We start from the raw sequence: 24428 nt of genomic DNA on the forward strand, positions 1-24428 counted from the left end.
TAAATACCTTTTTGTCTGTAGGACACATGCAACATGGAAGGGCATTTACATCAAGCCACTCATAGATGAACACACAAATGTAAATCCTAAAGTCTATTCAACAGGACACACATCTACAGTAACCATATGCGTACACAGAATATGAATATTGTATGACGTTTTTTTCTTTCCATCGTGCATTTTTTTGTCTTCCTAAAAGGGTTAAAAACTCACTGGACAACATCCGTCTGAGGGGTTGAACACTAATACAGCAGGTTGTTACAAGACATGACTTTGTTGTTGCTGTCATTTACCACAGCAGCTAGAACATTATGACTGTATAAAAACCGTTGCCTGTGTAATCGAGAAATCAATACCTAATTTGCTACAGTGGTCTCACCAGTCATTGTGTTTAAGTCTGTGGGAATGTAGGAGCTGTTTCTGAAGGGCACGGCAGCCTCCAATTTCTCATTTGGACATAACGGGGCATATGAAAGGCAAAGATCCCAGCCTGTCCCCATTTAACACTGTAGTCTATTATTACTGCTTGTGCCTAAATCCAGAGGGGATCTGACATTTAACGTAGAGAAAGAGATGACACTGTTTCTTCTACACTGACCTCCATAAGAGTGAAAGCTGAGCATGGTATAATAGGCGGGCGTCTTACCTTCACCACAGTGACCATGCCGTCGTTGGTGACGGGGTCAGTGCGGATGGTGAAGTGCCCCGATGGGTCTCCGCTGATGATCCTGTAGATGGCGTTCCAGTTGGGTGAGTGTGGTTGGTCAGCATCTATAACCGTCAGATTAGCCACTACAACATCCACTCGGTTCTCTGGGACTTCACCGGAAAACTGCAGAAAGTACAGTAAAATGTTACCTCAAAATATCCTAATTTTTTTCTGTCTGCATTCTTGCGAGTGAGCTGTTTGAGTGTGTCAATATCTACAAAAATCCGGTGAGCGCCTATCTCTCTTTTTAATTTTTCTTTATGGAGACAGTCCTCCTTTCAGGTTTTCAGGTAGAGTAATTTTAATGATGCCGTTTTTACCACTGCTGAGTAGTAAACAAGCAGTAAACACAGCTGCACACTAGCAAGCACACGCACACAGGGGCATTGTTCCAGTTTTTGTGTTTTCTGAATTCCTAGTACCCATCCTTGATGAGCAATAATATTTCATTCCTTTGAAAGCCAGAGCGACAAAGGAGGAAAGAATGGATGAAGCGACAGGAGCCAGCAGCGGGGAGGGTTAAAACAGCTGTTTGAGTGTATATAAGTGGTTTTTAGTTGTCTCCGTGCTGTACAAACACATGTGCTTTGTCCCGATAAGCCTGATGAGCAGTGAGCTGCTGTCTGTCATGTGTCTGTTATGGTGGGGATTGATCAAAGCCGTACAGGCTCAGGGGATAAAGCCCACAAAAAACAACTAACTATAGCAGTGACGCCACCGCAACCCCGTAAAACACAAGCTGACCTCAGCCCCACCTACACAAACAACCTATCAACCTTAACCAGTGACATGAAGTCAGAACATGTTGGCAGGTCTTCACCTCATCTGGAGGCAACAGGCATGGAGCAGCATACAGTCACCGTGTCACTCTGGGTAACAGGCGTGGAAGAGCCACTGAGCCGCTTATGTGAGTGTAGGATATCAAAGAGCAAAGCCCCAGACCAAACACTCCAATGGACCATAATACCCTGCCTGGCAACCCTCGCATCACCCAGCAAACAGCCGACAGCAGCGGGCAGATTAGGGGGCTGCGTCAGGAGAGCTGTTCAGAGACTCTGACATTCTTAAGACAACAGACAAGTCCGGGTGGTCCTGATGCACTGCCTGCATTGGATAAGTAGGCAGGCTGTCGTACGTTAGTGTCAGAGTGAGTAAGAGTATGAGAGTGTGTGTGTGCTTGTGTGGTTTATTACTGTGGTTTGGTTCAGAAACTCCCCACTGGCAATTCCATAAAATAAAACTTCAGAGGTGGCTCTTCGGCTCCCTCAGGGACCCTTGAGCATCTTCTTTCTCAGCACATCGTAACAACTAAGGGCAAGTGTTAACCAAATCTGATGGAAGACTTTGAAGGGTCCACCACAGCTCTGATTATCAGTGCTGAAGTTTGAGATTTCTTGTCTCATTATCTCTTTATAGAGAGGAGGGGTGGGAGGTGTTGCACCTGGCATCCAGAGTGCGAGTTATTTTTTTTTTTCACGTAAGCAATCTGACATGTACAGTTACATAGCAAAGGCATTTCAAACAGTTCATCTAAAAAACTGTTACCTGTATAAGACTGTATAAACATCAACTTATATAGGTACAGGAAGTTGACTCTACATCCATAATAAAACTTCAGTAAATAACTCTTATCCCTGAGTTTTTCTCATTCATAATCTTAGATTGCATTGTTTTCAGGAGTTAACAATACTCTGATGTAGCTGCAGTACCTTAAATGCCACATTCTTTTTATCTAGGAGCGCAGCTGACTTTTTTTTCAAAAAGGCTGAAACACTGTAAAAAAAATTACCAGTATGTCAGTGCAAGTTATCACAAATAACAGGAGCAAAGTCAATGGACAAAAATATTAGAATTTCCCAGCGAGCCTTCTAACCTGGCAGCTTTTGAAAATGAAGTAACCAAATAAAATTATGTGCAAAGATAATAGCCTATTTATTTCAATAAAACATGGAGCTTTGGAACAGTTTAATTAGGACAAATAAAGATGATTAAAATAGGCTACAACTAAAAACCATACATATTACACAATAGGGGGTGAATTGACATATGTAACTATCACTATCCATCAGATCAGAGTTAGTGTATGTTGTTAAATGGTTACTTTGAAGATGATATAAACTGTGAGAGCACCTGCCAACATTTCTTCTGTGACATCTTTTAGTTGCATCAATGATTGTTGAATTATTATATTTAAACTTTGAAGTAAACTCTCAAATGAGAAATTAGACTCAGTAAATCTTTCCCCAGAACCAGCAGTTCTTCTAAATGACGCACTATATTTGTTTTAACATGGCGATTGTTCTTTCTCTTTAAGACTTTAATTTTCATGTTAGTGATCAGTGACATCTGCTGGGGTTATTGTCAATAATGGATGGAACAGTCAGTCTTTCTGTTGGAAAAACTGTTCTGTTGCTTTCTCTCTCTTTATGATTTTTTTTTAGGTGAATACTGCTTTGGATCTTAATGGTGCTAGCAGTGTGCTGGATTTGGTGATTATTGAATTTGTTGTGTGACTGTGTCCGATGAGGCAGTATTTCTCTCTGTGATATCTGCTCCCCAACTGCCGGACTAAAGTAAAAAGCAGGGGGAAGCTTGTTGATTGCGATTGGCACAGAGTGCGGTTGGCTGCACAACACTTGACAAAACACCTCTTGCCAACACCTTCACCCCTCTGTCACTATTTTGGCAGTGGGGAAAGACTAAAGGAGGCAAGAGGAGGTGAGAAAGAGAACAGAGAAGTAAAAGGGAACTTAATCATTATATGAACTTTGTGAGGTAGTAAAGGAAGGAGGCCAAGGAAGCACAGCGGTGAAACCTGCAGAGAGATACCCTTGAGTGGATGATGGTAGGTCTTGACAACATAACTATAAAACACCCCATACCATATTAGTTGCACTGATTGCTGCAGTAGTGTATGCATAAACAAACAAAAATAGATGAATAACTTATTTCATTCTATCTCATCTATCTGTATCATAGACATAATGCATGTACTGTATATACTGCACACAACCCTGAATAGGCACCCAAAGCCTTCACATCTGTACTAATGCACCACCCTTTGCCGCCTTGAAAAATAGGCCAGCGTCTGATAGGCATGATGAAATATTAATCATCAACATTAAAGACAAATTCTCCAAACTTTATATTTCTGGGACACGTTGAAAGATCTATGGGGTTTATTGCAAACACTAAATATTTGCATAATGGCCTGTATTCTCAACAAAATGGCTTTTATGTTATCCCCCCCTCTAAAATGGATGATTTATGAACGGAGTGGGTAAAAGTGCTCTGCTCATCGTGGCTCCAAAACCTCCACTAAAGTTTATCATCAATATCCATGATAGTATTAACTCCCCCCTGTGACGCTGATGGAAATGCACTTAAACACGGTAAAATACAGTTAGAGAATATCAATCTATTATTGCCCACTATCATCAATATACCGCCATCAGTAGAGAGTCTTAATGCAGGAAGGGGGGGGTGCCGAGTCAGGAAAGTCCTCTGATTTACAGCGGGGCATGTCTGTGCTTTATCACTGCTGCTGTAGGAAATAGCTTCTGTGACTAAATAATCCCTCATTCTTTCTTCTCTCGCCATCATTCTCTCATCACTCTTTTTCCTTTTCATTTTTCCTCTCAGAGTCTACATGGTGGTCCACTCATCAGCTCCCCCACTTGCTTTGTTCTCTTTTTGCTCACCATCTCCTTTTCCGTGTGTTTTTTTTCTTTCTTCCTCTGCCCTCCTTCTGTACATCCCCCTGCTGTGTGTGATGTAGCGGCTCTCTGATGAGCGCTACGGCTGACACATGCTTACCGCCAATGCTAACTCATCATCACAAGGGTCTTAATAGCCCCCGGGGCAAATGCTAATGCTAGCTCCTCTGCTACCACCTCAAAGAGCTGAGCGCACTGTATTGCTGATACTGCCTGAGTCGCTATTCCCGCAGTTGCAGAGCTAAGCACCTTATCTACCCGACAGGCCCGTGCTCTCATCATGACTGATAGGAAAGCACACATCCTGAATAATCTTGACACCTGAAGACATACTGAAGCCTAGAGAGAGTTTCCATCATAACATAACATCTAGACTGCAGCAAACAGACTCCACTTTGGACCGTCTGAAATTTTCTAAACAAGTGCGTGTCTATGTCATATCCAATAAACCATGCAAACAATAAATCTTTATTTTTTTTCTGCTCTCTAGCTATGACTGAGAAACATTTCTGCCAACTCGACTGTTCCACCCAGACATCTGAGAAACACTCAGAGTAAGACTGAGTTAACAGAGAAATCTCCTGCTGCACTAATTCATTTAGTGATGAGGTTGCAGAATTGCACCACCAGTGATATAATACATTACATACAGTGCATTATTTTGGACTTTAATTGTTACCTCGCTCCTAATAGCGACCTTCTGTAATGTAATCATCACTCTAAATATCACTATGATGACAACAATCATTAAACATTTGCTGGTTCTGGTTTTCTTGCTGATGAAAGTCAATGATATGGATTTGTTATTCCTCCTGTATATGTGTGTGTGTGTGTGTGTGTGTCTTCTAAAAGGGAATGAGTAAGTATCCTTTGCACATTATAAGCCTACCTCACTGTCCTTGTATAAATCTTCCGGTGTAACAGCAGGACACATTGCTGTAGTCATTTCCTTTCGCCCTTCCTCCCTTCATCGCTTCCTCCATCGCTTCCTCTTTGCCTCTCTCCTTCCATTATATTTCTCCCTCAACTTCCTTTTCTCCAGCATTCTAATCATTTCCACCCTCTTCTCTGCGCCCGACCCCTCTCCTTCTCTGAATTGTTACCCTTTCCCCGTTTCCCTTATTTGTAATAACTCACCGTTCTGGAGGTCAGCATGGGAGGGTTGTCGTTGATGTCCGCGACAGTAATGATGGCAGTGGCTGTGTTAGAGAGGCCAAAGTTCAGGTTGCCCTCCATGTCCGTGGCCTGCACGATGATGGTATACTGGGACACTTTCTGTAAAAGGAAGAAATAGAAAATGACAAAAAAAAAACAGCAGTTATTTATCTGCAAAAAGCTTTCTCTTCCTCGAGTCTGCAGCAGCAGCCACAAACTGTGTCTCCCAGGGGAGAAAAAACAGTGGGCCTGTGTTCTGTTCTCTTGCTGCTGTCCATGGTCTTATTTGAAACAGAATCACAAGGGTGAAATCTTTCTTTTGACTGAACTGAAACGTCCTCAGTGAAACATATATCCAGACTTCACACCATCTGAAGGCTGCACTGTGAGGCCTCCCCACCGGTACAGTGTGTCATCAAAGTCCTCAAAGGCAGCGTTTATTCAGTGCCACTGATGGGCAAATAATCTAACTGACAGAGATTAATAGACTGTCTACGGAGCAATAATATGAGGGAGTAATAAATGCCATTTCATATTTTGAAACGACACAGTTTCACTTCACGGGAAGCTGAAATATGGTGCTCATATTTGTATTTTTGTACTTGGGGGCATTTGTGTTCTTTTAGCCATGCAGCTCCCTTCCCACCTTTTATCCCTTCCTCTCTCTCTCTCTCTCTCTCTCTCTCTCTCTCTCTCTCCGTGGCTTCCTCCATCTCTTCTGTCCCAGGGTGCAGTTAATGGGCTGCAGGAAGGATGGAGCCCAGGAGCTGACTGTCTGGATAATGTGTCTCGTCACTGAGATTCCCAATTACATTCCCAGTGTCTCCCTCACCTGCTAATTACAGAGTAAATATCCCAATTAGGCCAGGACGCCACATCAGGAGGATTAGACAGCTCCTCTCAGTTCCTCTCATCTCGATGCTCGATGAGATGCTGAACTCCAACCTTGTACACACACTCTCATTAACACCCTTACGTTTCCACACAAGCATCCACAAACACACCTCTCTTTCTCCATATCTTGTGCTTGCCTGACTATCCCATCAGCCTGTGTACAGCGTGTACACAACACTCTCACTAATTAGACAAGGGAGTAATTATGTAGAGCTCCTCTGAATCTCTCAGCATTGCAACAACACCGTAGCATACCCAGTTTCCTCTGGAGGACTGAGGTCTGTTACTGTCAACAAGCTCTTAAAAGTCCACTGCAGACCAGTGGAAATCTTTAGAAGAGAATCAGTGTGGGAGTTTACAAAGAAGAGGAAGAAGACATTTCAAAAGTAAAGAACAGAGGAGAGGATAAGAGACAGTAGGGGATGCAACTGAGGTGCAAGGGAGGGGGAATACCAAAAATAGCAGGTTTATTTTTTTTCTTGCTTTTTTTTTGGTAGCATCTCCAACACCCAATCCAAGGAGGGAAGGTAGTAGACACAGAAACTTTCAAAGTTTCAAAGGGCCAAAGTGCTGACTAAAAGTGGACCAGGGAAGCACTGCAGTGTGCTGGGTAGCTTTATGTACAGCACAGAAGCTTTTATTTATTTTCGTGCAAGCTTTGACAGTTCTTATCTGCTGTCTAGGAATAACGTTACGGGAAAGCAGAGGTATGTATTTGTATGCTGCAAAGAAACTATGTGCACAAATGAGGATATTAAGAAAATATCAGTACAAATATATACTGTATGTGAGAGCACATCATGTAGAGAAGTCTGTGCACGTCCAGCATATGTATGTGTGTGTGTGTGTGTGTGCGCGCGCCAATTTCAGTTTTAATCTTGAGCATATTCTGGTGGGTCCTCATTTCTTCTACTAGTTCTTTGGGTTTTAATTGTTAGTATAAGGTAAACATTATAATTTAATTTTCTTTAATAAACAGTTTTGGGGCTAATGATGAAAGTTTATAATGATTAGAGAAGCAGGCTTGTAACCATCTGACTGTTATGAGGGTACTAAATAGACGGTTATTGTCACTCATCTAACCCAAATATATTTAGGGTAGGAGGGGCCTACTGAACCGATTAGTGTCCCCTCTAGTGGCTGTGTTATTTATGACAGGAGCAAAGGAGGAAGTCAGGTGACGTAATACAGAGCGACAAAATCCATGTAAGGAGATGGGTCGGGGTTGGTTGGATGGATCAAATATAGGTTGTGTCCCACACATGAAAACACAAGCCACAAACACGCAAATAAATTGATGCAACATTTTAAAATAATGTAAAGTTTCTCCTAAATCTAACCAAGTAGTTTTGGTGCCTGACTTTAACTTTAACCTCAACTTTGAACTATTTTTGTTACTGCAATGAGGAACATCCGGTCCCTTGTCGTTGAAGGCCCAATGCGCCAAAGGCCCATTGATAACTGCCTTCTGAGCGTGATAGATTTTGCAGGCCCCTACTGGCCCATAAATGTGAGACAGATGTGTGAGGATACCCCCCTTTAGTCACCACAACAGTCAAAACAGGTGCCCAAAATCTCATGGCCGCATTTGCACCTGATATTATCATGCAATGTAGATATGTTTTCTGGGTAATGACAGCTGTTGATGGGTCTTAGACCTGACATCAAAAAGCATTTACATCATCTTTATTTATTCCTTATTGTAATCGGATCTCAGACTGCAGATAAAGTAGGCGGGGCTGGTGGATTTGTCAGCAAACATGACATGTTTCAGGTCAAGTGAAGTGCTGCCGCTCTATTGACTCAACTTCTTCTTCTGCTGTGGTGGTTATAGTCACGCTTGCTCCAAATAGCAGGACGAGGTGGAGTTAGTTGAGCTTTCCTCTTGTTGTGTGTGTTGTTCTTAAGAATACGGTCAACCTGTTCACATTGTATTTATATCTTGTCTGATCACAATGCGAACACAGATCCTGTTGATACTAACCTTGATAAACACATCATAAATACAATTTCAAGGCAAGAGAAATAACTGTGTCAATACGAGTCCCTTGAAATACAAACATACTTGTGTCTGTGTGTGTGTTTAAGGGTGGCAGGAGTTTAATCCTACATTTAGGGGTGACTGCCTGGATTAGCAGAGTACAGATAAAACAGAGTAAAAAATAAGCAATAGAAGTTCAACTGAGACATTTTTAGTCCATGTTCCCCTCGTACCTCTCTCTCGCTTCTGGCACTGTCACGTCTCATCCTGCTTCTCTCTCTCCATCACCCTATCTTCATTGCCAAATTCACTCACTTCCTCCCTCCTCATTGTAATACCCCGTGTTCCCAGCTCGGGTTTTGTTCCATCGCTCCCTTCAGTTTCCTTTTCCCCCCCTCCATTGCCTGTGTTTTATCGACTGCAGATGTGATTATATGTGCTTTTGTGTTTGTCTGACAGGTGTCAAGGGCATTCTATCTCAGATATTTCCACTCTGTCTTTACCGCACAAATACACACGCGCACACGCACGCACACGCACGCACGCACGCACACACACACACACACACACACACACACACACACACACACACACACACACACACACACACACACACAGCCTGCTGCAGCGTGATGTGTTGTTAATAGGTCTGTCACTGGTGACAGTTTGGGAGGATGATCTGTCTCAGAGATTTCTTTGCAGAGTTGTCACTGGCACATCCATGTTTCGAGAATAAACACATTTGGATCTTGTCACAACTTTTAGAGCTCCACAAACAAGGTGACCGCAGACAATTTACTGTAAAGGAGGACTCGATGTTTGTGTGTGGGAGAGAGGGGGGTTGACAAATGGCTACAGCACATTTGAAAGTCGCATTTCAGGGTGTCATCAAAGTAAACAATGCTGTTAGGAACTGTGCTCCATAAACAAAGATAAAGGTGTTTCTTCTGGTCAGCTATAGTTCATTCAGACAGTGTGCACACTATGTACAAATTTTGATGACTAAAAGTATTTTACCATCATTATTTGTGGGGATGAGTTGGCCAAATTTAGCAGTATTTTCCCTGTATGAAAAATTAAAAGCTTTAGAATAGAGAAAGACCACCCACCTCTCGATCAAGACCAGGTGCCACCGTCACAATATCCCCGGTCTCACTGTTGATGGTGAACATGTTGGGGATAGGGCTGTGCGGCGTCTGGGACAGGATTCGATAGCGCACCATCCCATTAGCCGTGGTGTTGTCGTCTGCATCGAATGCTGACAGATGCATCACATATGTTCCTGATATAGAAAAGAACACGTGTCAATATTTATCTCCATAGACATGTACGCATGCTGTTAAAGCAATAAAACACACCCTTACACATTTAAATGAAATTTAGGGAATTTGCTGCAATAGATTTATATCATCATCATAATCATCATAATCTCGGGAGTCTTAGCATTTGCTGCTGTCACACTGTTTCATCTTGTCACATACAAATGTTTCAAAGGTTTTTATCACGTATGATTGAGGCAAATCTTCAGAACTGAAGGGAAACTATCATTATCATGTAATTTCCACTCAAGGCCACAGAGGCCGCTGTTCAGCAACAGCTAAATATAATCTCACTTTAACTCTTATTTACTATTTGCTTCCTAAAAAATAGTTTGAAGTGAAACACAAAAGTCAGAGACTTTGATTGAACTCTGCACTTGCACTGCTTTGCTTCATAAATCATCGTGCAAACAGATTTAAAAGACTGATATTGGCAATAATGGCCGAGATATCTGTTAATGTGTGCATAAACATGACTAATAAACCAATTGGATGTTTCATAATAGTTTGTTAACACTTGCTATAATGTTCAATGATATCCACATATTTATGCCGACAGAAATGTTGGGTTGTGATAATAATAATAATAATAATAATAATAATGACTTCAACTAAAAGCAAACTGAGCATAAACATAGAGTATTATTATCTGTTTTTATAGCAACATAACTCGGGTCATATTTTCCATTTAGAAGATACATTCAAACCTGTTCAAGCACAAGCATAAAGTATGGAGACACAGTTCTGTTGCGGAGAATAAGCCACTATCCTTCCATGAATGCACCACTTGTTTGCTTTCCTGCCTCCGCACACTCATATAACTCTGTGGGATCACCCGCCTGTCACCCAATCTCTCCATCTCTTTCTCCCTCTTGTTCTCTCACTCCTGTAGCCGATCCTAATTGCCAGAGAATAGTGATATCATGCCAGTGACAGCCCCTGTCCGAGGATAATTGTAACCGCAGCTCCCATTTCAAACTTCATTACATTTCAAAGCAACATTTGTCAATGACTTGGCCAGAGGGAGCACTCTAAAGGCCTCTCAGCGAGACGGAAAAAAAAAAAAAAAAAAAAGCTGTTAGGAACAGAAGGGGAAAGAGGGAAAGAGAGAACTAGAGGACAGACTCCATATTTGGTTTGATTCCAAGTGGAGTGACTATCAGTCCTCCACCCATCACTTTCTCTTTCAAGAGATGGCGGGATAGAGAGAAAGAGATGAAGAATCACAATGTGTCACACATCGCCGGGGTAATTTCATTAAGCCGCACTCTTAGGGGGTTTAATGTGGACCCTTTGTACGGGCATCGTAAGCTGTGCCTGACAGGATTAGGTCCCCATAATGACTCTTTAATTTGCAAACTAATTCAAGTCTGTAATTGGCCTTCCATTGAAACCACTGGAGCTCTAAATTCTAAAACTCTCTTTTTTTTATGATTATTGTTCAGCTGAATGTCATGCATGCCATAGAGACTTGCGTGCTGTGTGGGGCGAGGCTGAGGGAGAGAGGATGGCGGCATAGAAAAAAAAACAAAAAAACAAAAGAGAATTAAAAAAAAAGAAGCAAGAAATAAAGAAAGTAAAAAAAAAAAGGAAAGCAAGAAAAGCAAGACAAGCAAGAAAAGGAAATGAGCACCCAGACACCTCTTGAGATCACCTCTGGTGCAATAAACTCTGGCTCATCAGGCTCACACTCACACAAGCTTGCACACACAGAGCTCATCTCTGTGATTCTTCCACTCTGAGGTTAGACATAAAATGACCCAGTGGTGCTACAGCATGGTACACTTAATCCTCTATCTCCTCTCCAGCCTGAGCACCCTCTTTGCTTTATGACCACTGCTGCACCAGGCTAAATGAAAAGCCACTGTAGAAGACATATTTTCTGTCTGTCTGCTAAATCAAGGGGAATGGAACATTCTCTGTTGCGTCAAAGATTCACTGGTGCAGTCATACTTTTAACGACACCAATCTCTCCTAAAATACTAGTCGCTCTTCTTCCTCTGTCCACCCATCTCTAAATATGTCACCCTTCCACAAACTTCTTGAACTTTATCCTTAATAAATACATCTCTATTCTTGCTTTCTCCATCTGTGCGTCATTACCTGGTTTAGAGCCTTCATCCACAGAGCCATTGTAGACCTGGTTTTTGAACTCGGGTCTGTTGTCATTCATATCGATGACGAAGATGTACAGATCGATGGGGTTCTCAACCTGGTTCCCATTCATGTCAACAGCATGGGCTCGCAGCTGGAAGAAAGAGGAAACAGAAGAAATTAGCTCAGATTACAGCCCATAATTGTTATTATCAGAGCAGAGTTATGAATTGATAAATAATGTATTATGAGTCTTTGATGAGTGCCTGTATTAGTTTTGTAGAGAAAATTATTGAAGCACTTGGTGTTTTATGGAAAAAAAAAAACAAATGAAGGAGCGTCTATGGAAAAAGATTGGTTGACATTTTCTATGTTTATTTAACAACATGAAGGTTGCTTTTCTACCAAAAAAAATGGTCACATTACAAAACAACATTTTTTGACCCCAACAAGTTCCCAGTTTCAGTTTGATCTGCTTCTTAAGTCCTCTGTAAACAGTAGCTGCTGACTGCCCAGCGACCAAAATCCAGGTGTCAGAAGACAGAAGCTGATAAAAATGTTGACACAGTAAATTGACTAATCTTCAGTTACAACAGTGAGGTCAACATTTTAAGGGCAGTGGACAGGAAAATGTGAGCCCTGAGTTGTGTCTGTCAGGCTACACACACGCTGTCCTTAACTTCTGATTGGTGAAGCTTGTAGGAGGAGCCTTAAAGGAAACTCTGCAGAGCACGAACCAGCATTTAAAAAAATACTTCAACCTCCTCTGCATGATTTCAGTCTAATTTAATACTTATTCATCTGGATTTCATTGCAATGAGAAATAAAACTTGGTACTGGTTCATCACCAACACTGACTACTTGCAGCAGTTGTGAGTGTGCAGTTTTTGATGTTGCCATGAAAATGCTGTATTCCTGAACTCCTGTGATGTACTGAGACCACATCATTCATAAAATCACCGCAGGTTTAAATAGGAACAGCTGCACATATCCACAGCACTATAGTTTGAACCACAGCAGCAGCCAAAGTCCAAACAATAACCTATCCAGCCACAGCTTCACCCTGCACAGCCAGGCAGGGCAGCTGCAGCTGTGCTCACAGCCAGCAGCTGGGTACTGTCAGAGATCAGCCTTTTAAAATGAATAATAAGCACTAAATGTATCACCTAAAGTGTCACAATATCTAGCCTTTCCGGAGAATGTGCGGAGTGTTTCCCTTAACTGGCAGTCTATTATAACTGGATTAGACCAACACACCAACTCTTCATTTATATCAGAGGGAATGTAAACCATATTGCAAGTCAATGCAACAGTGCTCCTCTAAAAGATTCTCGCTGTGAACTCGAGAGGACTCTTTTTACCAGCATACATATAACTTTCAAAGTTAGCGCTTAAAAAATACTTTGACCATATGTATAATTCTATGCCAGTATAATAAACAGTGGTCATCTGAAGTTTAAGGAAAAGTGAGGATGATGTCAAAAATACTAAAATAATGCCAATAAAGTAATTTGATCAAATTAACTTAATACAAAGTGCAGTAAACATAACACATGTCAAATCAATATTTGGTGTTACCACTGCATTTGAAACCATTGCATGCATTTGCACTGCAGAGATTTTGAAAGTACTGTATTTGGCAAGTGACTGTACCAAGTATCTTGGAGAACTTGCCACAGTGCTTCAGTGGATTTAGGCATTTTAGCTTGAATTGCTTCAGTCTCTTCATGTAATCCCAAACTGACTTGATGAAGTTGAGATCAGGGCTCTTAGGAAGCCACACCATCTGTTGCGGGACTCCTTCTTCTTAGTGCTGAAAACTCTGGCTTCATGTTTGGGGTTGTTATTTTCCTGCAGAATGAATTTGGAACTGATTGGATACCTACTTGATGGTATTACAGTATGTGTCAGATAACAATCTAAACATCTGCAGTACAAACGGTATTTATTTTCAGTCAGGTTGGAGAAGGTCTGAACAACAGCATAAATAAAATGCAGACCAAAGAAAAGCAAGAGTTTTCTGTGTAACTCTAAAGTCAAGCTGAAAAACACCTCTGCACTGTTTTCACAGGCTGATAAAATCTGCATTATTGAATTATGCAGTATAAAAACTTCAAAAAGATTTTCTAAACTGAAACAACAATATTAGGCAGGGTCAGGAGTAAGATTAAGGATATTCCTCCTGCAGAGAAATTGCTTTTGTGATCATGTTCTTTCTCCTGACTTTTTATCTGTTTTATACCTCGTCCCCAGAAGTTTTTATTTTTATTTTTTTATTTTTATCTCAGCAGAAACCAAAACAAGGAACATCTTATTTCAATGGAATTTGGCTCTGTTGTAAAGGCAAGGTGTCTGTTTCAGAATCACTGTGTCGGATCCCTGGCCAACATTCTGTCTGGTTTTGTTTGAAAGAGAGTCCTGGAATCTATTCACTTCCCTCTGACTCCACAAACACAGCCAGCCTATCTCAAATTCAACTCAGCTGTGCTCAGATCAATGGAATCACCAACTAGGATTTCTCACAAAGTTTGCACATGAAGTTATTACTGGAATCAATACATGCTGTAAAATGTGTCCTTACTGCTTTTACTCCTATGAAGTCGAAGAGGAAAACAACTACAACAACTGAAATGAATGAGAATGAGAACAGAGGATGTTACAGAATTACCAGGGAAATGTTGAGTTTAAATAAATGCCTGTTTTTTTTTTTCTCTCCATACATGAAGGTCAAACTAACAGACTGCAGGTTCTCTCTAAAGCTGTTTTGATTCACTTCGCTTTACTTGGGAAAGTTTATATCCCTGAACATGACTTATTCAGTGATATTCCTGTCAGCTAGAATCACTGGGGATGTTTACTTTATATCATATGAAATAGAAAAAAGAAATGTGATACTATCTACATCCTGCTCCTAACCACATAGGGTGGTAAATATCTATTCTTTTAAAATCGCAGTGATCCTCCTTATTTAATGGTCGATATATGCATCAAAAGCAAAGCTAGAGGAGACGAGGAGAGGTAACAAAATTGGAGGGGACTGGGAGAAAATAGAAAACATTCTGAGAACAGATAGTGAGGACGGATGGAATAGTACAACATGAGCAGGTTTTTCTCAACATGTATGGAGAATTGAGGGAATGGTACTCTTTCCATCTGACCATGCCTGATAGGAAAGTGCTACCTGGCCACTGCAGGAGCATGAGAGCCAGATAAATGAAATAGCCTCCAGGCACGATGTGGCAGGAACTAGAATAAGTAGCATTCTCCATCGATTCCTTGTCCTGAGAGAGGTGAAGATCCTCTCCACTGCTGCTCATCCTCTCCTCTCCACCATCTGCTTCCACTCTGCACCTCCACCAAAATTGCATCTTCAGGTCTCCCCGAGGTTAATTTGACTTTACTTTTTCCACTGCATTGTCTGATCCGCCCTGCACCCAATATCCGTGTGCTGCCATCGCATTTCGCATCTGGCTGTGCTGTAACAGGCTGGGAGCCAGGCCCCTTATCTTCACCCACCCTCATCCCTCCATCCCGCATGAACCCACACCCTAATTCAATAACAGCGGGAGTCAGAGATTACCGCCATGTTTAAAGAAGGCAAATGTAATTCTGGGTCCACATTAAAGTTATTATCTTGAAAGGCATGGGGGAGAAAACAGGACCGTACCAGGCAGCGCTCTGCATTTGGCAACAGGCAGCACTGTGATAGAGATAACAGCAGACCCAGGAGCTTCAAGGTTTTTTTTCCTCATAAGAATGCATCTTGTTGCATGGCTGGTTTTGAATTTCAGAGTGCCCATTTCTTTTTTTTTTTATAAAAAGAACTAGACCATAACTTTGTTCCGTCCTTGCATGAAATATGAAGTAAACAAAAGAAAGACCACAAAGTCATGTAACTTTGTGTGTGCTGTAGTTTCCTCGATAACGATGCTCAACAAATTTAACTTTCCCTGACTTTTAAGCTCTTGTCATTAGACTGTTCATGTTTCATGCAATTCATTTAATTGTTGTCAAGTTGCTTTAACAGCATCTGGTGTGAAAGCCCATTAGCTAAACTGTAACACCTCTCTTCATCTCACACAGAGATCTTTACCTTGTCTCACCTGCTTTCCCACCACACTTTGTATTCCACACCAATAAACACTCTTCCTCTCCAACAAACATGTAGTTAACTTCGGCACCCCTTAGCAAGCATCCCCTTTCTTAACAAATCACAACATTGATTGGAACTTCTACAGGGTATAAATCAGCTCACCTCCCACTGAAAGGTGAGACTTGCAAACTCACTTGTAACTCAAGCCCGTATAAATACAAAGATAGTGTCAGGTACAAAGACAGAGAAAACCATAGACGTAAACTTAAATTGATGAACCCAGAGTTGTTGCTCATTACATTACAGTGTCAGGATTTTCCTTTAAGAAAGACGAGGGGGAAGACTAGCTTAAGCAGCATTACAGCAGGTTAGTAATTCAAATTTAAATGCACTTTTCCCAATTGTTTGGTATTTCCGTGGCAAGAATAGCATGCACAGCATTAAGGTGACAGGAGAGGCACAGAGAGACGGGGGTTTCATTCAAATAAAGCAGTGAAGCTGTTTTTGGTGGGGGGTTTTGTCAAAAAGCACAGAATGTGCAGAAAAAAGATGGATTCACGTGCTGCATTGTGTCAAAAACATTCTTACAACTGGGTTTGAGTACAGATTAACCAAAAGAGATGGAGCGTGTTAATTGAAAGTGAAAAGCTGTTGAGGCATTAATATAGTAGGTAAATGTTTGAAATGTGGAAAGAGGCAAGATAGGTATATAGTCTTCATTAAATGGTAGCTTTAAAACTGGAAGCACTTCAGTCCTGGATTTCTACTGTTGGCTGCATCGCTGTTGGGAGGTCAGCTACCTTGCTCAAGGGAACAGTTACAGTAGTAGTTAAAAGATTATTTTAACACTTTGGGATTTATACTTTGCTTACTTTCTGAGGAATTAAATGAAAAAAATAATGCTGTTGTCATGACTCCATCCAAATATAAATTATAAAATATAAACTGACTACCTGTCATTGCTGTTTTTGTTTTTAGTTCCTTGGCAACCTTATCATAACAACAGTCCAGGACATCACAATGCCCAGAGACAGCAAATAGGTTGGTGCTAAATTGGATCAGCTGGTGGGACACACATTAAACTCTGTGCTGCTGGTTGTATCACTGTTAGTCACCTGGTCCCTAACCCTAATATTAACCCTCCTACAACCTAACAACCAGTCATAGGTAGGGCGTCGCTCCCACTGATCCAGTCTTGCACCAACACAGCGCATAATTACCCATGAAATTCCCACTTGTCTTTTTTAACATTCCTGTTTATGAATGGAGAGATTGAACAAAATACGTGTTAATTAGTAACATTTGCATCCATAGGCAAGCTAAACTAGGCTAACTCTTTCTGCCTGCTTCTCGTCTTTTTGCTAGACTATGCCAACAGGCTGCAGCTTCAGTGTTCAGACATGAGCGGTATAAAACTTCTCATCTAACTCACAGCAGAAAAGCAAATGTCAAAGTGTTTCTACTCACAGATATGATGTTGATATAGTGTAGATGTTCTCATTTTAGAAAGAATGTAAATTAATGTATAGTATATATACGCAGTATATATATATATATAGACTGTAGGTATTAACATCTTACCATCGAAGCACCCCCTCCCACCACCCCCATATTATGAGTCATTCTGTCATGAGTGACTAATGCTTGCACAACAGTTAAACAGCTATGACAGAGGTCTGCGAGTGGCTGTGAGTTTGATGATTAATTCTCTGGTTTATACTTCACTTCACCCGTTTTTTTTTTTCACACAGCGCTGCCATTAATGAGAGTGAAAAAGGTGCAAATTGTAGATAATATGGTTCACTCCACCAGCTGCGTGGTGGAGACACTCACATGATAAGAGGAGCGATGTTCTCGATCAAGAGGTTTGGTGACAAACATCTTTCCAAGCACAGGATCGATGTTGAACACCTCATTGGGTGGTTGATCTGCTCCCACGCCAGTGATGCTGTATCGGATGGAAATGTCCTGGTCCTGGTCTGAACGAATCTGCATCACAAGAGACAAAAAGGACACTTGCTCAGTCAGGTGTTTAAGTCTCACACTGTATTTGTTTTTATTGGTTTCTTTTATTAGTTGTATTGGTATTCATTTTTCTTTTGCAACCAAGAAGCGAGACTATTTCCACTGGCAACCTATGCCTATTGATGCAATATAGACTGTGAAGTGTTTATTATTCAAGGACTGTTTTTATGATATACAGCCCATAATTCTGCCCCCAGAAACTTGATATTGCATCACAGTATTTACAAAAGCATTTTTTGCACAAGTATGTCCGAAGGCCTTACATTGACTTACATTAGTTTCCTGAAAACTTAGCCTGACCCTGACCATAATTACTACTTGCCTAACCCTAATCGTTACCCTGCCTTAAACCAAGTCTTTGCCTTAAAATTGATTCATTGAGATTATGGGGACCAAAAATAAGGAAATGGGTTCCTACAATGCCATTTTGTGAACAGATTTATGATCCCACAACATGAGTAATACAAGGACACACACACACACACACACACACACACACACACACACACACACACACACACACACACACACACACACACACACACACTTATCACAATCTGACATTATAGCCTCCACTTACTCAAGGAATCCATTCGTGCTGCCCAGGAAATACATGAGAACTCTGTTTGGCTGAATTGGACCGCATCAAAAGAAAAAGTTGACATCGATATTCAGGGGTGGTATAAATGAAATTAGCATACATTTACTGTTCACTTTGACAGTCAGGTCGTGGTTTCTAAAGACTTGCTGAAGCCATAGTGGGACTTGTCATGTTGTGCACAAAAATGACAATTATGTAGGAAGTGAAAATACAAAGTTGTAATTATTGCATAGGGAAAAGGAAATCTCGCAATAAAATGTTTTTATTAAAGGAAAAAATTTGCCAAAAGAAAATAAGTTTTAGACCAGGAGGCACAAGAAGAAATTTCTTTAATGTAGGACACGAGAAGAAGAATATTCTCTGAAAAATAGGCCAGAGTTTTGGTTCAGCTTTCCTTGCCAGATAGGCAACTAATAGGTGCATTAAGTGCACTGCTAGGTCTGTGATTTGGACTGAAGTGCTGTGTAATTGGGGCTCATTTGGAGGAGTTATTCAATTTAGTGCCCGAATAGAGTCCAAACCTCCAAGCATCCCATTTCCGTCCATTAACTACATGACAACCCGTGAAATTAGCTGGTGTATCAAAATGACTCAATCATACACTTATTCTAGTATGCAGGCACATACTGTACAGACAAATAGAAAGACATATACACACATACACACAGAGGAATGGGCAACCTTTTTCTTCAATTCAATGACTATTTCAGTGGAGAGCGTGAGTGCACCAGAAGAGTAAGACTGCCGAAAGTTGTCTCCATCTTTCACCACTCGAAGAACCAATTTAGCCACACTCTTGACACACCAGGAATGCTGCCCTACTGAGAAAATAGTTGGAGAAACTAACAAGGACAAGGGAAGGACACACAGTATTAGGCAGGTGTCATCCTGACTCTTCTGACAGTTGAAAAAAAAAAAAACCTGTCACCATTACTGCTATTGTCACTATTTTACTTCCCTTCAACTTGATCAGTATTAATGTCATTATCAGCTCTCTGTTCGAAGAATCCGGTAGAGGTCTGACTTTCGAATCAAACAAATCTGATCAGTTATAGACACCTTCCCTCTTCCCAGCAAGAGCAGCTGTCAGAACAGCCCACTAATTCTATTTGTGCATGTATGCTTGGGTGTTTTCTTTGGGGAATAGGAGGAGGAGAACGTCAGAATGCTTTGCACATATCTCAGTGAATTACTGCTGACAGCTATGATAATTAACGAGCTGCAGGCATCGACTGCTATTACTTCAAAGAAACTCGAGCCGTTAAACACCAACAAACTAACAAATACCCAGCGAGCTGCTTAGTTGAACTCTGGATGTACTGTCATTACCCTCCTGTACGTGCAAAGCAAAAAGGAACTGCAGCACTGCGACTCCTATACCTCTCCTGTCGCATTAGAAAATACAAGCAATTATTACACATCCGACTGCCAATGTGTCCCCCCCTTCTCATTCATTCCCCCACTTCTCCTCCCCTCTCCTTGTCTCTCTTTTCCTCTGCCCTCCCTTCTCCTTTCCAACGCCCTCTCTCTCTCCTCTCTACTCCGCCCCTTTCCTCTCATCTCTCCCCTCTGCTCGACTCTCTCATCGCACACTCTCTCTCTCTGCTTCAGGTCTCTGTGGGGACAGAAGCCATGCATGAAAAATGAAATTACTTCAATCCGTTGGCCTTGGCAGTGGCGTATAAATCCTCACCAGTTAGGAAGTGATAGCTCTCCTTAATTCCATTTGGGTTTTCCCCGCCCCCCTGATTTCCCACCCGTTTCCAAGTTGTCCTGCTTGGTGTGGGGTGTGTGTGTGTGTGTGTGTGTGTGTGTGTGTGTGTGTGTGTGTGTTTGTTTGTGTGCATGTTTCCACAGCCATTTCAGCCAATTAGCTCTCCCTCCCACATTCACGTAGATACATTTAGAACTGTTGGGGGATTGCGCTAGAATCCTTACCCTCCTTTGTTTTCTACCAAATATTCGTACACACGCATTCAAGCATGCACAATTGTGTTTTCAAGATATTATTTATGCCAACTAATGATCTCAAGAAATATGTAGACTTGAACACTGTTTTGCATCCAATTCTCACATGGAGCTTGTTTGGATAGTTCAGAGTTGACAACAAGCAAAGTGATGACAAAGTGCTGCTGCCACGATGTCATGTTCATGATTAATAACGAATGTAATGCATCTCGTGTGTATACGTGCTCATGCATTGAGGAATCCAGTAATGGATGTCAAGAAAATGAATCAGCAAGCTGTTGTTGCATGTTATCAATCCCCTACTTTCATCACAGAATATTGTGATAGGCGGGATGTCTCAGCTCTCACTGCCATTCTGCCATTTTAACTTCAGAGGGGAGGGAGTGTGCTGAAAAAAGCCCAGCAGGAGCTGAACACGAAGAGCTTCTCATAACTGCATGAGTACTTATTATTTCCTTTAATGAAACGAGCAAACTCTCTCTCTCTCTCTCTTTCCTGCTGCACTATTATCTTGTACCTCACACAGGAACGCGCGCGCGCGCGCACACACACACACACACACACACACACACACACACACACACAGAAACATACACGCTCGCGCAGAAAATGTCTTTAGTGGATAATAAATAACAAAGGAATTCATTTTCAAGGGTGCCAATAATAATCAAAAACTGTTTTTTGGTTCTTTCTTTGTCTTTTTCATTCTTTCCCGCTGACTTTTCCTCTATTGTCTTGACAGTTTGTGTACGTGTATGTGTGAGTCTGTGTGGACGAGAAGCGCTCAGCTAAGAGAGATTGATAGTGAGAGCGGTAGAGAGAGGCAGAGACAGAGAGAGAGAGAGTCATGACTGTATCATCCGACATCAGAAACCAGACACTGTCTAAATGACCTATTTGTCGATGGATCAAAGCAATTCCCTTCATTACTGACAACTTGTCTGGTTCTTAAGGAGATCTTATCAGTGAGCTTAGCTCCCTTCTGCCAGGCAAAACTAAATCAAATGAGAAATTATCATGCCACCGGGTCTTCGGGGAAAACAGAGAAAAGGAGATGAAGGGAAGGGAATGAATAACAGAGAAGAACCATTCTACCATCGCAGTTGCTGGGGTGAAGAGGAATTAATTCTCATTGAAAGATGTATGGTAACTTACACTTTAAAAAGTATTCAACTACAGCAACTTAGATGTGACTGCACAGATGCATAATACAACGTATCATAATAAATATATACAGTATATTTAAATTAAAGAATCCAAACTGCAGGTAAGAGATAAGATGATCTACTATCTGCTGACTGGGCCATAGTGAAGGCTAAATGCATGTTAACACTGTTTACCCAGCTCTCAAATTCAGAAATAACATTTACACCGCCCCTCACTCAGCATATTATTCCTTACACATTTTAACATACTAAAACTACTTTCCCTGTTTGAGTTTCTGCTATTAATTGTGTGATTGCTCATTTTGTTTTCCACTGAAATATCTCATCACCACGTCAGCACCGCTGTGTCCTTTTAACATGAAGCGGCTACAGTACCAACCCACCACCAACTCATGCTGAGTGGGACTTAAAACAAACGCACCCTTTGTGCTGCAGGTAACGGGCAGATTGTAGGAACTGCTTTCAAAAGGCAGAGTGTGAATCAGGCTTCGGTGGAAAGACATATGATATCTTCATGGAAAATGTAAACCTGCCAACAAAGTAAGTAGTTCCTTATGAGCCATTACGTGTGCTTAAAGTTATAATTTCTTTTGTGGTTTATAGTTTAAATTAATTTGAAAGTAACTGCACAGTTCATGACCTGTACTACCTATCTATGATAATTAACACAATGCAAGTTTGAATACTGCTCGATCCGCTGAATATGAATGGTTTCATTTTGCTGTTTACTCATTTGTGATCTACTGATCTCTTTAAAGCCTAGTTTAGGGAATATTACCTTTTCATGTATACTTTTTCTTACTTTGAGGTAATAAAAATCTAAAACCATCCTCATGTCTACCAGCTCAGCCCATAACACAGCCTTAGGCAGCTCTACTTGAGTTTGCCTGGCTTTTCTAAAGGTGTTTAAAGTTTAAACTCAGGCAATGGTAGGCTTCACTGCTTTGTGTGATACCAGAGTGTTCCTGAGTATATTACCGTTGCATTTATTTGTCTCGGCATTCAAGCTTTTCTTGAGCCCACGCAACTTTCACCATGGGCAGATTAGGAGAGAAGGCGCTATAAGTAAACAAAGGGGAGGAACATGGAGAGGCTTAGGGCCCCAGTATACACTACTCCAAAAAAGATTTGCCATGTTCGCAGACACTGATGATTAAATTTGCAGGTCTGTCCTCCTCATAAAAAAGAGGTCAGTAGGAAAATGATACTGTAAGAAGGATTCTACTTGTAATTAACCCTAGTATTTTTGTTTTACAGAATGGAGAAATTATTTTACTGTGTTGTGTTCATGTTGTTTTCTTCTCCGTGCCGGCCTCCCTCTCCCTTAGCTGCTGGTGCCTCATTCCAGAGTTTCTGAATCTGGATCTTTGTCCTCCAGGAGATTCAGCCTCTCCTCTCTTCTCTCTCTATGTGTTTGTTTTCTTTCTACTTTGGTGTTTCGCTTCTTGTGCGTTTGTGTTGTCTGTCCTCTTTCCAGAGGGGTGTACTACGAAGTGAGATTAGTGGGTTAGCGAGGTATGTTGAGACTAAAGCCAGGGTTGGCAGTGTCACAAAAGTGTCTCTCTTTAAAACTGGCTAGATTATCATGGTAATTTATGCTGTAAATTTAACCTGGTCCGGAGCAGGTTATGTTAGAGATGTGGGTTCAAAACGTAAGAAAGTACCGCCTACTGACCAATCAATTCTCTCTGACAACTGTCATCACCAATCGGAGAAGATCCAGTGGAGCTCGCTGCACGGAGTGACACAGTCCTCTGCAGAGGGGGTGCAGAGTGTTCAGAGACCGACAAACCTGTCTTTCGGCGGTGATTTTTATGAGGTATAGATTCATTTCATTTTTTTTTTATTTTTTTTTACTAATATCTGGGACTGATTGATGCACTATAATATTACACTTGTTGCTTACTTATAAGATCTGACAATAAACTTACTTGTCGCTTTGAATTATGATTTATTTGTTATTTGCTCCTCAATCCAGGGCTGCAGGTGAAATGGTAAGACAAAAACGTTCATACATGTCATGAGAATACATCTAATAATCAATTAATTTAATGATATATGCACATGTAATTAGTCTGATCTTCCTGTGCATTTATGGTAAGGTGATACTACACATTCACACGCAGCGATTTGTTTTGCACGTCCTTCCATCATTTATCAGCTGCAGATGTGCTGCTTTCAGTGTGGATTATGTGTTTAACTTAATTATGGTTGTTTTAAATTATAGTTTGCTCCTCGTTTTTAAAATATGTGGCTCTGCTGTCAGTACACTTGTCCATGTTTGTGATTGGTCAGATGCTGCAAACTTTTATGTGAACGTGCTCAGAGCTTAAAGCAGAAAGCCTGAGTTAACAGAGAAAGCTGATAACTACAGTCGTAGTACCGATTATCTCTGACTGAGAGTTTCCACTTTGTTGAGCCAGCTCAGGCAAAGAAAGTCTGGGTATGTTGGACTTGCTTCGTAGTACACCCCTCAGGTCTCCGTGGTGGAGAGGAGGTCATGTTGCTCAGGCCCCATCTGTTTGGCTGAGGGAGGTGTCCCAAAATCCGCTTGAATTTTGGAAAAGCTTCCAAGTAGGTAAAATACACGTATTTGTTTCGCTCCGTGGCCCAAAAAATCTCATCTTGAATTTTTCATTCACGTTTTCTGTATAGGTCATGTATTCTGCCTCTCTCTCTCTCTCTGACACTGGAGACACATACATAA

General features: G+C 41.2%; 1 protein-coding gene across 2 annotated transcripts in view; it reads right to left on the reverse strand.

Annotated features, from left to right (window-relative positions):
• Positions 1–24428, reverse strand: part of LOC138192818 (cadherin-4-like) — a 219985-nt gene that overhangs the window by 22607 nt on the left and 172950 nt on the right. For both annotated transcript variants that reach the window (XM_069140497.1, XM_069140498.1), the window contains 5 exons: positions 17795–17950; positions 11878–12022; positions 9565–9737; positions 5563–5700; positions 647–832 (listed from right to left, as the gene is read on the reverse strand). In XM_069140497.1, coding sequence (XP_068996598.1) covers positions 647–832; positions 5563–5700; positions 9565–9737; positions 11878–12022; positions 17795–17950 — 798 coding nt within the window. The remainder of the gene's footprint in view (positions 1–646; positions 833–5562; positions 5701–9564; positions 9738–11877; positions 12023–17794; positions 17951–24428) is intronic.

This window comes from Embiotoca jacksoni, unplaced genomic scaffold, assembly GCF_022577435.1.
Source record: "Embiotoca jacksoni isolate LCO1_2020_lvr unplaced genomic scaffold, fEmbJac1.0.p SCAF_9, whole genome shotgun sequence".
Classification (NCBI taxonomy): domain Eukaryota; kingdom Metazoa; phylum Chordata; class Actinopteri; family Embiotocidae; genus Embiotoca; species Embiotoca jacksoni.